Source organism: Centruroides sculpturatus, unplaced genomic scaffold, assembly GCF_000671375.1.
Source record: "Centruroides sculpturatus isolate CEXI.00-Female unplaced genomic scaffold, Cexi_2.0 scaffold513, whole genome shotgun sequence".
In the NCBI taxonomy this organism is placed as follows: Eukaryota; Metazoa; Arthropoda; class Arachnida; order Scorpiones; family Buthidae; genus Centruroides; species Centruroides sculpturatus.
Genome location: NW_019384769.1, coordinates 512168 through 528803, shown reverse-complemented (window position 1 = coordinate 528803; position 16636 = coordinate 512168). Strand labels below are relative to the sequence as shown.

Here is a 16636-nt window from a genome sequence, read left to right as displayed (position 1 = left end):
TTCAAACTAAAAGCTGGCCATGAGAACTTTTCTGATAGGGAACACAACGCGCTATACTTTGCGACTAAAAATATTATATAAAAAATGTTAGTAATAAATTTGTATTTAATGATCAGTGGCAATAAAACTACTTCTGCTTCGACTGTAACTGTAATCATCTACGCCTTTGTACGTAAAGAATACAAACTTTTATTGTAACTGTTTTACTCATAAAATTATTTCTGTTTAATATTAACCTTTGTATCAACTGTATTTTATAATATCTCGTAATTGTACAGCTTTTGTATAAATTCTCTGTAATTATAATTGCCAATGTTTGTGAAATGTAAAAGCGAAATATTAATGCCGTAAACGGTTTATTTGTAACTCATGTAAAACAATCTGTACTCAGTTTGAAGATATGATTTAACTGTTTTGTATGTTTGCAAAACGTAATTTTGGAAAATTTATACGATAATCGAGTTTTTTAGAAGAAAACTTGCCGTTCATTTCTGAACTATGAATGGGAAAAATTAAAGTTGTTTTTTCTTACTTTGAAAAAACTGCATTCTAATAGTAATATACATACACTAGTGCTAGACATAACAATTAATTATTAAGTAAATGATTACTAACTTTTTAAACAAATAATGCCAGAATTATCAAACCAACTCCGGAATTCCCTTATTGGACTTTATTCTCTTCATATATTTTTTAGAGAATAATACAAAAACGTGTGAACAAGACACGATAAGAAGATCTTCTGTGTTTCGAAAAATTGGATATGGTCCGATAAAGCAATTGGCAGTTCGTTTGATAATTGGTATAATTATCAGATTGATTAGATATGCAATACCTGAAATTCCATTTCAGATGTAAATGCAATAAGGAATTGAATATACGAAATTATTATTATTCCGTAATTCAGTATAAGTCCAATTTTGCTTCCTGCTTCAGCTAAATCAGCAAATATAAATTCAAAAATATTTATATTATAGATTTCGGACATTTAAATATATTCACCCACCTGAATTATTTGAAACAGCGAAAATAATAACAGTAATAATTAGATTTATAAAAGAAATTATGTGACCGTATATGGCAATCCATCGAACTAAACACACGTAAATAAACAACGTTGAAGTATGCTTATCCTGATACTTATTAAACATGGATTTAAATTTGCTTTCAGCGTTAAATGCTCTAATTGTCGTCAGTCCGTGAAGAGATACACTCAGATGAGAAAATACTGGACTTCTCACTGTCAAAAGAAATTTGTATATATAATTCAAGTATTTTATAAGGTTTGTATTATAGAATCAAATTATTTTATATTTTATATATAATAATGATTAACTTAATACATTTATAAAAGCACTAGAACGTATTAAGCTAATTTAACAAACGACTGATCAGAATTACATATAACTTAAAATGCAAGCAGAACATTGTACTCTTTATGTGAAACAACAACTGAAAAGGAAGACATTCTTCTTAATCAAAGATGTCCAACCCATTGTCCCCGGATCGCCCTGCAACTCACTTTATATTTTGATGCGGCGTATTGCATCCTAAATTTTTAAGGTACATTTTTATTTATTTTTGTAAAGTATGCGGTAAAAATTATTTTCGTTTCACTGATAACACTTTGATGTCATAATGAAAAAATTGGTGTCATAATACATACGTGATTAATCAAAAATGTTGGCGGCGTGGTCTCTCATTTTGATTGTTTCAGTTTCAAAGATTTTTAAAATGAAGTGATGTTAGTGATAAAGAATGGACATTTTTTATCAGACGGATGAAAACGACACAATTCCTCTTTTAAAAAAAAGTGACAGCCATTTTTAGTGACCCGAAGCTCGGCCTAATGCCAAAGTAGAATCGGTAATTTATTCTTTATATGTATAAAGAATAAATTACACATTTCCACTTTGGCATTTTTTTTAATTACAGGTGTATAATACAGACCTCGGTCTCTCTATGTATTACTTGTGCTAACGTAATAAATTAAATATTTTCAACCGTTAATTATATTCAAAATTATTTTATCAACGTTAAATTTATATTTTTAATAACCCAGCGTTCGGTCATGGTCCTAAACAAGGAAAAATTCAGTATTTCTTGGACGGAAAAATATTTCATAACTGAAACATATTATCTGTTTTATTTGCAAGGATTTTCATTTAAACTGATTGTCATTTATTTATCTTTACTGTAATTTTAAAAATACAATAAATTATGATGAGTTTTCTTAAAAGATTTAACAAGAAGATTTCTTTACTTCAAAAATAGAAACTGAATTAAAATTGTTTAGTAATCCATTTTTATTTAATTACAATCAAGTATTACTCGTTGGACTTAAACGCAGGGAATCTTTCTTTAAAAACTTATCATAATAAACATTCTTTTATTAAATTTTATAAACGATTTGGTTTTTTTGCATTGTAACTTTGCATCTTATAATGTTACGGAGTCTGCAACCCTGTTCACAAATTCCATCGCCAAAATTCTGCATGCAATTAAGTTAAATTTAATAAACTCTTTTAAATGCGAAATACTTACATTTTCCTTCCAAATGTTTTACGCTTTTCAACACTCGGGTAAAGATGGTCCACAGAGCACAGAATATTATTAAAAGAACAGCAATCAATATAAATAGATAGGGACAGAGTATCGCTTGCAAAACACACATGCCGGCAACAATAAACCATCCCTAAAATAAAAGAATATAAATTGCTAATAAGTAATTCGCGATGTTAAAATTTAAATTTTATAAATAATCTAATTTTTCCACTCCCATTAAAAGTGTCATCTCTGTGTTAATAATGCATACAGAGATCTGTAACCATTGTTGTTCAATACCTGTCTATTTTTTCGAGGTGATAACAATGACGAAGTTCAAAAAGATGTAAGGAAAAACTTTACAAAAATGGCGCAGTCATTATTCAAGAAAAAACTTGTTTATTTAAGCTGCGAAATGAAAGAAAAATTACAGAAAAACGAGGTAAGACCTGCAATGACGTAACGTGTTAGGACATGTGCCCGTGGGCGGAAAAAAATAAAGACAGTAAAAAGTACAATGTTGAAATAGGTGTGTAATGTGACGAAGGACAGAATTAAAATTGATTGCGTCAGAGAAAAAGTTAAAACGCGTAATATAAATAAGAAGATGCAAAAAAACGACACATAGACTTCGTTGTCGCTGACATAAATACATTAACACCAACGGTTTTTATGTTAAAAGTTAAATTACAGTGCTAATTTTCTATTTAGTGTGTTACATTTGTGTAAACAAAACACTGGTGTGTAATTCGCAAAAATGCCTTTGCAACTGGCCATTCGTGTTAAATGTTCATTACTTTCTATAATTTATTTTACATAGATCTATATATTAAAAATTAACTTACTCTTATCACCATGAAAGTATAGAAAGGTAACAAATCATCCATAGATTTAACATCTTTAGAAAACCGAATTAAGATTTCTCCTAGAAAATACATAAACCAAATATATTAATTAAATTAAATATTTATGTAAAAAATATTTATTCGAATATGATTATTAATAGAAATACAACGCAGCGTGGCTCTACAAATAACGTTNCATTAAGTCTTATGCTAGAGTAAAAAATATTTATTCGAATATGATTATTAATAGAAATACAACGCAGCGTGTCTCTACAAATAACGTTTCCCGGGATTCTTATATATCAACCATTTTACTGTGTACATTTTATCGAAAATATGATTTTTAGCATTGAAGAAGTGAGGTTTATAAATTTTTAAACACAGTTACTTATAATTATGGTTTTATAAATTAATTTTGTTTGAAGAAGACTGAAGTTATGCACTCTTCTGCAGTATGTATATATTAACTTATATGTGTAAACATTAATTATGTATTTTTAATTGAAATTGATAATACAGAAACATATAGCCTTCATTGTGTAACTCGTTGACAAGAAATGAAGAATTCTGAGTTTTCCATCTATCAAATAGTATAATAATTAATTATAATTAAATAAACCAGCAACGTGTCGTTCAACAGATAACGCCATAAAAATTATAAACGTTACCGGAAAGTAACGTTTAAAAATATTTTATATTATTAACTATTAGCAGATAAGCCCGGCGTTGCTTGGGCAAAACGTAACGATAGCGAAGATTAACATTATTACATTATAGCCAATCTTACCCGTTTTCTCAGAATGCAAGAATCAGGTCGCCCTGTTTTCAGTCTAATTAGAAAATTTTTGATGGGTCTAAAAATATGTTTGATTTCTCGCAAAAACGCAAAAATCTGTATCTGCGCCTGTAAATCTTGCACATCGCTTTCTCTTAAAACTTCAATTGTTACTTAACCACTTCCATTGTTAGCACTTTTATTGCAGTAGGAGAAGTGTTAACAACCTCTTTCCTCGTGGGGAATTTCGAAAAATCCCTTCTTAGTGTACGTTCTCATGACGCACCATAACGGTGTACCAAATTTCGACCTTCAACTCCTAACCGTTTCGGCTCTGCGATTCTTATTATTCGGAGTGGCTATTTCAAAGGGCAATTTGGGCAACTAAAGATAATATTACCGACGATATCAACTTTAATATTCAAAAGAAAATTCAAAACTGGCAAGAGCTTCTCCTCTTTTAAGTTTGAGCATTGTATTAAATATAAATCAAATCAACTTTTTATTAACAAATACAATAAGTTTTCACACTTTATTTTATATTTATATTCAGTCACTGTATCACTTTGACTACTTACACTTCACTGTTTGTTTTTATTCACTCACTGCACTACTTTGGAATTTTCACTTCTTTTTCGGTTTTTCTCTTCGTCACTGATAAGAAACTGACGTTCGAACCCACGACGGATCTTGCTTTATATACCACCACCAATGGGTAGTCCCACCCATACAAAAAAAGCTTCGAATGATCCACAAAGTTCCAGAACATTCCACAACATTCGAGAGTGTTCTGGAATGATCCACAATGCTCTGGGGTGTTCCGGTGGTTCCCGAACGTTCAAGAACATCCGGAACATTCTGGAATGCTGTGGAATGCTCTCGAATACTCTCGAATGTTATGAACTGTTGTAGAAATTTCTAGAGGGCGAAATTTCCAGGCCTTATATCTTCAACAGCACGCCCTTCAGGTACAAACGTGAACCTTCTTCATGGATGGGGATAGTGAGTTACCACACCATATAACTCCCTCGATCGTACCGAGACTCGTTTTTGAGTTTTAGCGGCACGCACATTGTACACTTTCTTCTATAATATATATTGATTGATGATTGATGATTATAAAATGGTATAAAACTAAAATTTGAGGGTAGAAATGAGTTTTATAGGAAATTGTAAATGATAATAACAAGTAAAATCAATATTAAGTCTGACCCTATTGCTGCAAGTACACACGACCCCTATTATTCCTCCCCATATACTTTTTTCGAAATTTGACCGCCAAAATTTAATTGCATCGATTTTCCGTGCGAAATTCCGTGCAAAATTTCAGAATATTTCAACAAAATGCACAGTAGTGATTTTCATAATTATCTTCTTAGTTAGTTAGTTAAAGCTTAACAGAGGGTGAAAAAATCTTGCTTCCATTTCCATACACCTATATGCACACGTGCACACGCACTAACGTTCATATATTCTGAAATTACCCCGAATGTTTTTGTATTTCTCGACGTTTCAAGGTGTTTTAAGCCAAAAGAATGAAATTTTGGCAGGTTCATTTTTTGAACTATCTATATAACAGCTGGAAAATGATAATTCAAACAACTGATATTTTTCTTAGAAATGTAAAGTATATACAAACTAGAAATCGTAACTTTCTATAGTCCAACAGAAAGTGGCATTGTCACATACGAGTAAGTTGTTTAGCCAGCAAAAAAAATCATAAGAAAAAGGGGAGGGAATAGGGTGGGAAAGAGAAAGAGGAAAAAGGAGGGAGAAGTGATAGACAGTAGAGAAAGATATGTTCCCTCTGAACGTCATTACTATGGCTACAGTACCCTTTATGTTTCATGTTGGCATGCAGTTTTTAGGCTGCAAGGCCGTAGTCCCCCGGTCTAAACAGAAACCCGAGTGAACAGAACACCAACAATTGAGTGCTGCCACGAATAGTTAAGTGTCGAAGTCAGTGCCAAGCAGCTGTTAGTAGGAAGACTTATATCTACTTAACACTAATAAAACTAGTCTCGAGCCTCAATTTTAATACTGCTTAACAGCAACACAGCCAGTACAAAAACAAGATAAACAAATAGACCAACAGAGATAAACAAGAAAGCCCCGAACATTTTTATTTATATATTTATTTTGCTTTTATTTTATTTTATTGTTTACAGCAGGGGTGGCCAACAAAAGACCCGCGGGCCGCATGCGGCCCGCCGGGAGTCCTGTTGCAGCCCGCGGAGTTAGATCAAATGAACGTAAATGTTAACTTTATTGTACATATCTGCAAAAAAAACATTATGTCATGAGTTATTCGTATCATGTATTTTTAAATTGTAGCTAAGAGAAATTTGAATATCTCTCATTTTTTGAAAAATTCATAGATTTTTAGCTATTTCAAGTATCCCGCTATTTGACACTCAAGGTTACTTAGTTTTTTGCCCAACGCTAGGTGTTGATAAAATTTAATATGAGACTTCAACTTCAGCTGTTTATGTTCTGTGGTCTTTGGCGTTTTCGAGAAACTCGCAATGCTATCGGGCTCATACCCATAACTATTTTCAGTCCAGTTTGACAAAGTTCCGTGTTATTCTGTAGTTTTATTTTATTATCGCTAATGCATCTGGAGAGATTTTGCAATCGACGTTAAAATACATATTTAACATATTTATAATTACAGTTCAAACTACTTTAACCAACTAGCCTGTCTACCATATCGATTCTATAAGTAAATAACCCTGAAAAGTTAGAGAAATTCCATCAAGTTGGTTTGGAAGAGTTCTATGAAACGTATTTAGACAAGGATAAATATCCTGTATTTTACAAACATGCTCTGTCATTGGTTTCGCTATTTGGAAACACTTATGCGTATGAACATGACGTACTGTACATCAAACCATAAGATCACAAATTACTGATGTTCATTTGGAAAACTGTTTGGGTGTAGCGACAACATCAGTGGAGATCAATTTTCATGCACTTAGTTTTATAAAACAAATCAGATGTCTACCTTTTAAATATTTTTAAATTGTCTAATAAATATGTTTGATTCTTGGTTATGTTTTATTTTCTTCAAAAAAATAAATATACCTAATTTTTGTATTTTTTTACATTAAACCAGGCAAGTGTTTGACCACGATCTCACCTACTGGGAAGCGACGATGTGGTTAAAGCTGTTGCACGCTTGCTTGTTTACTTTAATTTACAAAAAAATTAAAGTAAACAAGCAAGTGACCCGGCAGGAAATATTATTCTTGAAATTTGGCCCGCTTTCTGAAAAGGTTAACCACTCCTGGTTTAGAGCGTTAAGGTACTAACTAATGAAACTATCTTACCATAACCTAGGACGAACTTAACCAGACGACTAAAGCTAACAAACCTTAATCTAAATTAACATAACTGGAAACCAAGCTATGAGTCCTCAATCAAACTTACAATTTGGACTAACCGAATTTAGACTGAAAAAAAAAAAACAGAAAATAAGAATTAAAATACAAAGTTGAAAGACAGATATATACCGGCAGTTAAAACAAAGCAAGAGAAAGCTAATTGCCATTCGTGCTCCCTAAGTGAATATTCTCAATTGCCCCGCTAAGAGATATGAATGCGAGTAGATGATGGAACATTGTATGTGTGTGAATGAGTTTGTGCGGGTTGCAAAGTAAGTTGTACCCTTCAAGAATAGCAACTTTCATTAAGTTATCCCTAATGTGATTGTATCTATTTCAGCGAGGAACTAAGTAAAATGCTGTTTGGTCCTGTTGAATACTACAATCACATTGTGGATTATCCCCAAAGTTATATTCATGCAAGTATTGCTTAAAGCTGCCGTATTCTGTAAGTAGCTGAGTGAAAGTGTAACTAGATTAAAAGTGGTGAAAAGTCGCAGTGTTGTCAAACTTAGGATGAAAGTGTAAGTGAGCCTACCAGTGGTGTCATAGTCCCAGCTGTCTTGCCAGAGAATGAAGATTTGTTTTTTGACATGATTGTTGATATATCAGGTAGGAATGTAACTGAAAATACTAGTGACTGAAGACTTTGCAGCTTGTTTGGCAAGACGGTCAGCAGTGTCTTTGCCGAGAACCCCACATGTCCCAGGACCGATTGGAAATCTATTCTAACGTTGTTGCCTAAATGTATGAGAATGAGGTGTATGAGGTGAACGAGTTTAAAGTGAATATCAGACTTCGCTATCCTGTATAACGATACCCCACTGTCAGAATAAATGACATAGTGTAAGTAGTGTCTTTTGTCTTTCCTATGCCGAACGTGAATTAAGCTCTTGTAAGTAGCTAAAGTTTCCACCTGTGCTATTGAGCAGTGTGTACCTAGATGGAAGCAAGTGTTTTGTAACTCGCGGCCTAACTCGGAGCAAACTACAAAAGTGGAACATACATCATCATACATCTTGGACCATCAGTGTAAAACCTAAACATGGGATGATCACCTGGATGTTTGAAGTAATCATCAGGGGCAAGCTGATGTAAGAAATTATAATCGTAAGTCGGAAGAGCATTTTTGTCAATGCTGAATTTTTTGATATCATCGATCAAGGTAAAACTGGGGTGAATCTTGCCTACTCTAATCATTTTGTTGCCATCCAAATCGGTATTATCTCTCCAGGGTAAGGTGACAAGATTTTCTTGCTAAATAATGTGTTTAATATTTAAGTCGATAGAGGTCAACCCTAACATTACCAAAAGGGCACTAATGGGTGTAGTCGCATAAGTCTTACAAATTTGGAGAGATTCAATTTTTTAAACAGATAACAGTTTTTATGGTTATGACTTTGGCAGTCATGTGGCTCCAGACCTGTACAGCATAGAGTGATGGCTGAATTGCACCCCTGTAAATAAGCTTAGTAGCATTAGGGCCAAGGTCACATGTATTCCTAGCAATACTGATGAGGATGCTGGCCGTATTTTAGCTTTGTCCGTGATGTGTTTGATATGGGACGTGAAGTGAAGTCTCTTGTTAACAATAATTTCACAAAATTATTTAATTTCCTTTGTTTGTCTTACTCTGTGAGCACCTCGAAAGGTAAGCTTCATGACGAGTGGCATGTTCCTACCAACTATCATGCTTTTCACTTTGTTTGTGTTAATGGTTTGCCAATGCTTAATATACTCCACTGGTTAATGTTATTGAGAATGTCTTTGCATATGTCTTCTAATCGTTCACTGTTCCTGTGTGAAGCTAGGATAATTGTGTCAACTGCATAGCACTGTATGTGACAGCCAAGAGGCAGAGTGTCGTTTAAGTGCAGAATATATTTATAGACTATATTCCAGAGACCAGGACCAGACATGGGTCACCGAGGACAGCCTCAGGTGATGGGTATGACTATAGTATGTTATTTTGAATTGTATAAACACCTGCACTCCTGTCGATGAGATAGGATTGAAGAAGTTTGTAAAGAGTTTGAGGACAGTGATGAGCATGTAATGTGTGCAGGATAAAAGGTCACCAGATGTGATTAAAGACACCTATAAAGTCAAAAGTAATGATTGCAGTATGCTGATTGTTTTTTCAGTTTGGAAAATGTAGTTAATAACCTGATGGATTTCATCTACTGTACTTTTGTGTTTAGAGAAGCCGAACTAATTCTGATGCTGAGTTCTGTGCTTGCGTAGTTGCCATTTGATACTATTTATCATTAGACCATCTAAAACGTTTCCCAAAGATGGGAAAAGGCAGATAGACTTGTATTATTTGTAACTGTTAGCGCTGGTGGATTTGGGAATCAATTTGACACTAGACTTTTTCCACTGAGTAGAAAAGTCGCCAGTGTTCAATCAGATATTGAAGATTATTACAAAAGCTGTAGGATTGGTCTCAAACGCGTGTTCTATCATCCTAGTGCTCTCAAGACCTGGCGCTTTGTTATCAGTGACCAAACAGATGGCATTAGAAACCTATGTGGGTGAAGTTGTAGTCATTGTCTGTATTAGATGGTGTGAGTGTAGAACTTTTAATGACCGCTTGTGTATTGTCATCTGAAGGGTAAAGGCTAGTAAAAATGTGCGAGATAGTTTCTTGCGTGCTGTTGGTGTAGCGACTATCAGGGAGATGGTTAGTGAGCGTGTTTGGAGCTAGTGTTTTTCTTTACAAGATAACTAGTACGGTTCAGACTAGGGGTTGCAACCGCAAGTGTTGGTACAGAAATCCTGCCAAGTGTTAGTCCTTGTTTTATTTAAAAAGGTTCTGTAAGTGTCATGTTTAATCCTGTACAAATCTCTAACGTGGCTTTAATGTCCGGGTTCTGTTCATTCCTAAATTGCCTACTTAATCTCCTAAAAACGTTCTTCTTGTTTTCTAGCTCAGTGGTTCACCAAAAAACCATTTTGTGTTTACAATGTTTGAGCAAGAATTGAACATGTGAACAAAGTGCAAATCACGCATACAAAAATTTCAAAATTTTTTAAAGAAGCAATGTCACCAGGATAATAAATCAGAAAAATACGCATTATTAGAAAAAAGGTTTTGAGTGTTACTTTCCCCGTTAATGTTGCTGCACTTACATAAATTTGTTTCAATATTAGAGCATCTTTGAGCAGTAAGAATGAAAAAAGTTCGACGTAGAAAGAAAAGCTCAAAGCTTTTTCCTGCCACGATGCTTATTTTTCCGACTTATGATCATGGTAACAATTCTCTATACAAAACTTTCAGTAGCTGTAGTCCGTGTGATGTGGATTTTATTGACATATTGAGTGTTACTGTCAAATCTGGTTTCACTATTCTTCTGCCACAACTTTGAAAAATTTCATTTATTTAGTTGATTTTGCTGAACTTTAGTTTTTCATCTTCGTTTCATTAATTATGTTTTATTAAATTCAATATTTTAGACTGTGAATTGTCATATTTAATCCTATAATATAAACCAATAACGAATATTTGTAATACGATAAATGAAATTAGTAACAACATGTGTAGTATGGTAAGTTACATGATATCGAAATATTCCTTTCCGAAGTTAATAAAACTCTTTATCTTAACAATAAAGTAACTAAATAGAATTTACATACCAACAGGATTGTTATCCAAAAATGATATCGGAGTTCGAATGATACAACGAAACATATTGTTGTGCAGCTTGAAAGAAGCAATTGTAAAAAATCTGTATACCAATAATCCAGAAGCTAAAGTCGTTAGAAATACGGCACATGTCAATCCAATGTAAACATACATGTTGAATTCTTCACTGTGATAAAAAGTTTTGTCCTCAATGTTGTGAAAAATACTTGTGTTAGATGTAATATTTTCGAAATTCTCTATGCTGTGGCTATAGATTCTTATATCTCGCAACCTAGAAATTAAAAATAAAATAACAATTACACGTTGTGATTATTTTATTTCTTCAACAGAATGAAATACAATTAAATTATTTAGTGCATTAAAGAAAGAAAATACATATAAACGATGTTGTCATTTACCGAATGATTATAAAGTAATATATTTGCATAAATACATAAAATAGTTTCAGTAAAAATTTAAGCCAGATTCCTATCATTTATAGTGAAATGCATAACTGTAGACGACATCGCCATCTCATACCCATGCGATCAATTCTATTACAGATTAATTTCGCCTGAAATTACTAAGCACAATTATTCTCACACATTGACATTTCTTCAGTTTGCTAAAAGTCTGCTAAGAAAATAGAAGCTGAAACCTATTACCACAGAGCTTGGCATTGAAACAAGATATCGTGTAAATGAGATTTTGTTTAGTTCCAGATCTTAAAGACCATTGCATTAATGGAGCAGTGTAGTCAAGATGAGATTATTACCGATGTGTTCTGATAAAAAATGTTTGAAACATTTTTCAAGATTACAAAAAAAAACATGTTTTCTTCACAAAAGTATGAAATAAATCTTTTTAATAATCACCACTTTAACGTTTAAATTTATAATCCAAAAATAAATTTACCTGGTTAAGATATGCACTTGAAATGAATATTCATAAATTCTTTGAAAAATATTTATATCAAATTCAGATATACAACTTAAAAAATTTTATGCTGACATTTACTTTAAATGCCAAATTATAATATTTTTATGGAGATATTTAGAGATAAGAAAAACATATTCATTGCAACTCAAAAAAGTTTTCATTCATTATACATGAAACTTATTATCATAGTGAATTAAATGTGGCTTACATAATGTAATAATGTTTTGATTAAACGTTTTATATGAAAACACAGTTCACGTGTTATACTATATATTAATTATAATAATATCTTACCATTTGATTAGCCAATAGTCGCTGGCACATGTAAGGGATTGCGCTATAATTAGCGTGGATAAAATAACAATCTTGAAGAAAAGTCCCGCTCCGGCATTGACGTATGATTTATAAACTGAAATTCCTGGTTTCTTGACTCCTTCTTTGTCACGTGGTGTTCGGTTATTTTTGGCTTCCTACAAGGAATAATCTTTTGAAATATATATAAAATACAGTAGAGCGTCAATTTTCCGAAAGTCAATCATCTGAAACGTCAATCATCCGAAAGAATTCCAGTCGGCAAATTTAAATTTTCACCAATGCTGTGGCGCTTCAATCTTTGGCTATGTCTTGGGCTACTCAAATATTTTACGTTTTTGATACAAAATTAACATCTGAAGTATAATTTTTTATTATTCTTATAATTTTCAATATATTTATTTTGTTTGTACAAAATAAAAAATAATTTTTAACGATTTTGTAGCGAAGTTAAGATACCTCAAACAGAGTTATCTTAACTTCGCTAATAGGGATTAACATCCTTTTCGGAGATGTATCTTTGTTTGAGGAAATCAATTAGAACAACAAAAAGGTGCGTGTATTCCAAGCTCGATAAACTAATTAAGGAGGAAAATATTCTATTCGGGCAAAATATATCAGAGTTACAGAAAGCAAACAAAAGGGCCGTTATATATCAAAAAATTTTAGAGAGGAACCTGGCCGTAAAGTACAAGAAGAAAATGAATTGGTTTTAAAAAAGCAGAGACCGCTTAGGGAGGAAGTACCTATAATCTCATTAGTATGGTGGGATAACATATCTCCACCTGATTATCTGCTTGACACCTTAGCGAATGGCCCAATGTACACTCCAGGAACCCCAAAGCTAATATTGGATAGTGTGATGCCACATATAGAAAAGATGATCGTGGGCATGAAGGACACCCACAAAGAATATTACAGATGGAGAGCCACATTCGAAATCTGTTCCGGCCGCAACAAAATGCAAAATGTAGGATTTTGGCGATGTTTACAAAAAACCAAAAAATGGTTAGCCAGGGAAGGCATCATCGTTTTAAAAGCGAACAAGAGCAGGGCATTAGTACTCTTAAAAGAAACCACCTATAGAAGTCTGATGCAACAATACATCACCGATACGGAATGCGAGCGATTGACGACGGATACGTTTACAAACTATAGGCTCGAGTCAAACGCTTTACAAAAACACCGCTTGCCAGGGAGGTAAAATTGAATGGGGCGGTGGTGGCATCACCAGACACACCTAAATTATTCGCCTTTGCGAAAACACAAAAACATACATCTTCTCTTAGACCCTTTTTGGACAAGGCCAGGTCTCCAACACAACTTCTTGAAAAAGCAGTTCATAACATTGCATCAGACCATCTGAGGGATTACGATCTAAACGTCAAGAGCCCCAAAGAACTTATAAGAATATTAAGGCAAACACGTGTAACGGAGTTGGCCCACATCACAGTATGTAATTTTGTATCATTATATCCTTCGATCAAATTGCAATCATGCTTTTGCGCTCTAAGAGATCTCCTATTGAGCAAATTTAGAACACCTACACATCGCAAAAAGATCTTGGAATTAGCGCATCTTATGTGTTACAACTCTATATTCCAATTTAACAACAAGACCTATTTACAAAAACGAGGGGTACCCATGTGCAGCCCGCTGTCTAGCGACTTATGTGAGTTGGTATTACGTAGATTGGAAGAAACAGTCATACCAAATCTAATATAATTATTTATAAAAGANTTCTAACAATTGATGTAATAAACTTTACATACTCTCCTTTAAAAATTATGTTTAAACTACAAGCTTAACAGCGTTGTTGCAAATTAAATTCCCCCCTTTTCCCCCAACCTTGCACGAGACATAAATTAATGAAGAGTCAGAATATAATTATTTATAAAAGATATGTGGACAATGTCTTTATCCTGTGGAAAACGAAACCACACATCAATGAGTTTTTGAACCATATGAACAACAATCCATACGAGCTGACCCTGAAACTAGATCAATTGACTACCACCAACGCACACTTCTTGGACATCAACATCATGCTCAACAGTGGAAGTATTGATACGGGTATATATTATAAACTCAGCTACTTCCCATGGTTTATGCCGGCAAACTCAGCGGACCCGTACACTTATAAAATCGCAGCATTCCGGGCGTTGGTTAGAGGAGCATTTACGCACCCTTCTAAGTGGAGTGACACGATAACTGAGCTACAAAATTTAGAACGCATTGCAGTTGCACATGGATACAAAAAAGAACTAATACGAGGACTGGCAAATGCCTATTTACGAACACATCAAACACAGGAGGCACCCATTACTCAAAATGCTAATCAAGATCCAAACTGAAGACGCAACATCGTTGAATACAGCAAACAATTTCAAGCGTTATATAGAGAAATTGCAACTAAAACGAACGCCAGAGTAGCATACCGAAGAACCCCGAATATATATCAATTAATACGTAATGCAAAAGACAAACAGAACGATCTTAGTGCTCCGGGGGTATATAGTATTCCTGTGAGAAGTGATAGATTTAAGCAAAAAATAGTATACATCGGCTCCACGAAGCGTTCAATCCAACAGAGAATTAAGGAGCACAAATATGACATAGAACATGCTCGTTACACCACTGCACTATCCACCTACGCAACCGACCCGGATATTCACGCAGAACTATCAAAAGCCAGATTAACCTGAAGCAGACCTCGACTGAAGCCGAAAACGTTTGTTTTTACGAATAGTTTTCAGGTACCGGACAATAAAGGTTTAGTAAGTACGATTTTATCAGAATACCGGTATTCAGATTAAAAGGTTTTTGATTTGCGTATATTTCCTTTAGATATACGGTCTGATGAATAAACAAGAAATAGTGTTTCGTCTGACCTTCCTATTTTCTTTTAATCAGCGTTTTTAAACTGCAGACGATTTATATCTGCAGTTACAAAGAAACCGTCTGCACTTTCATGATTGATTTATAAAAAATTTTTCTACCGATTTCTACAGCCTGTAATTACATCTTCACACCATGCATTCAATTACGGATTATTATATATATATTTTTTGCAACTTTGTCAAATCTGATATATAAACTTCCTGATTTAAGAAATACTTCAAAAGAACTGTAGATGTGTAAAACTAAGAGGTAAAACTAAGAAATAATTTTTTTCCTAAAGCGTTTCCTGGATACTGTTTTCCTTTCCTCGAAAACATTTTATAATTCATTGGAGTGTATAAAGACTTATCTACAAATCTCGCGCGATACTTGCATTGAGGAACCCTTTCTCTACACTTCAGGGCAATTAATTTTTTGATTGGTGTCGGTACTGTCTAATCTTTCTCCATTTTATACAAATTTTGATATGACCTGCTAAAAGTGACTCGCCTTTTATATGCAGAAAGCGTGACGTAAGGAAAGGTATTAAAAATCTTAGAAGAACGAATTTTTCAAAAAATCCTTTCTGAATGAACTTCATTGCAGTCTGTTGCCAGAGGCTGCAAGATTTGCATAGCAATATATTCTGAACTAATGAAAATTGTGGTGGTAAGTTATTGAAATAAACTTGTTTATTTACAATAGGAATTATTTGTAGCACTTCGTTTAATACGTGCGCAAGTTTTCGTAAGTTTCTGAAAGTTTAGATGGGAAAAAAGTGCATTTCAAGAGAGGTTGTACATAGATTCAGATTTGTTGTTATATTTTCAGTTTAAATATATAGTTTAGCTATAAGCTTCTATTAAACGAAGTTTATTTGATTCTTAATCCAGAATCACAATAATTCCTAAATGTTTAAATTGAATGAAAAATCCGTATAAGAACAGTATTAAAATGTATTAAAATATTTCATTTCAACTTCTAAAGTAAGTGACAAATTTGACAATTATTTTAAATCGGAAGTAATAAATTGCCATTTATTTGGAATATCCCGCAGTAAAACTCAAATCCTTCGTATCTGATTAAAATTGGACGATGAGTTTTCCTCTAAATATACAACATTCATGGAAAAATTGAAATGGCTGAGATGTTAAATGATTGGTCGCTGACAATCACCTGCGACAGACAATCTTCATCTTGACTTCTTTAGCCTGAACATCAGTAAAACAAAATATTTAAATATATTCAATGAAGGCATGATCATGGCGGAAGTACGCATGGTCTTGGGTATTCAGAAAATGGCAGTTGAGCTAAGAAAACGTCAAACAACTTT

The 16636-nt window shown here is 33.4% G+C and overlaps 1 protein-coding gene across 2 annotated transcripts in view; it reads right to left on the bottom strand.

Moving 5' to 3' along the window:
• Positions 1–16636, bottom strand: part of LOC111628947 (multidrug resistance-associated protein 4-like) — a 206376-nt gene that overhangs the window by 7981 nt on the left and 181759 nt on the right. Inside the window, exons 15-20 of one of the 2 annotated variants that reach the window (XM_023372805.1) lie at positions 12406–12581; positions 11184–11464; positions 3390–3469; positions 2545–2695; positions 1007–1240; positions 770–936 (exon numbers count right to left, since the gene is read on the bottom strand). In XM_023372805.1, the coding sequence (XP_023228573.1) occupies positions 821–936; positions 1007–1240; positions 2545–2695; positions 3390–3469; positions 11184–11464; positions 12406–12581 (1038 nt within the window). In that variant the 3' untranslated portion in view covers positions 770–820. Of the gene's footprint in view, positions 1–769; positions 937–1006; positions 1241–2544; positions 2696–3389; positions 3470–11183; positions 11465–12405; positions 12582–16636 lie in introns of those variants that run through there. The other variant, XM_023372804.1, reaches the window with a different exon arrangement.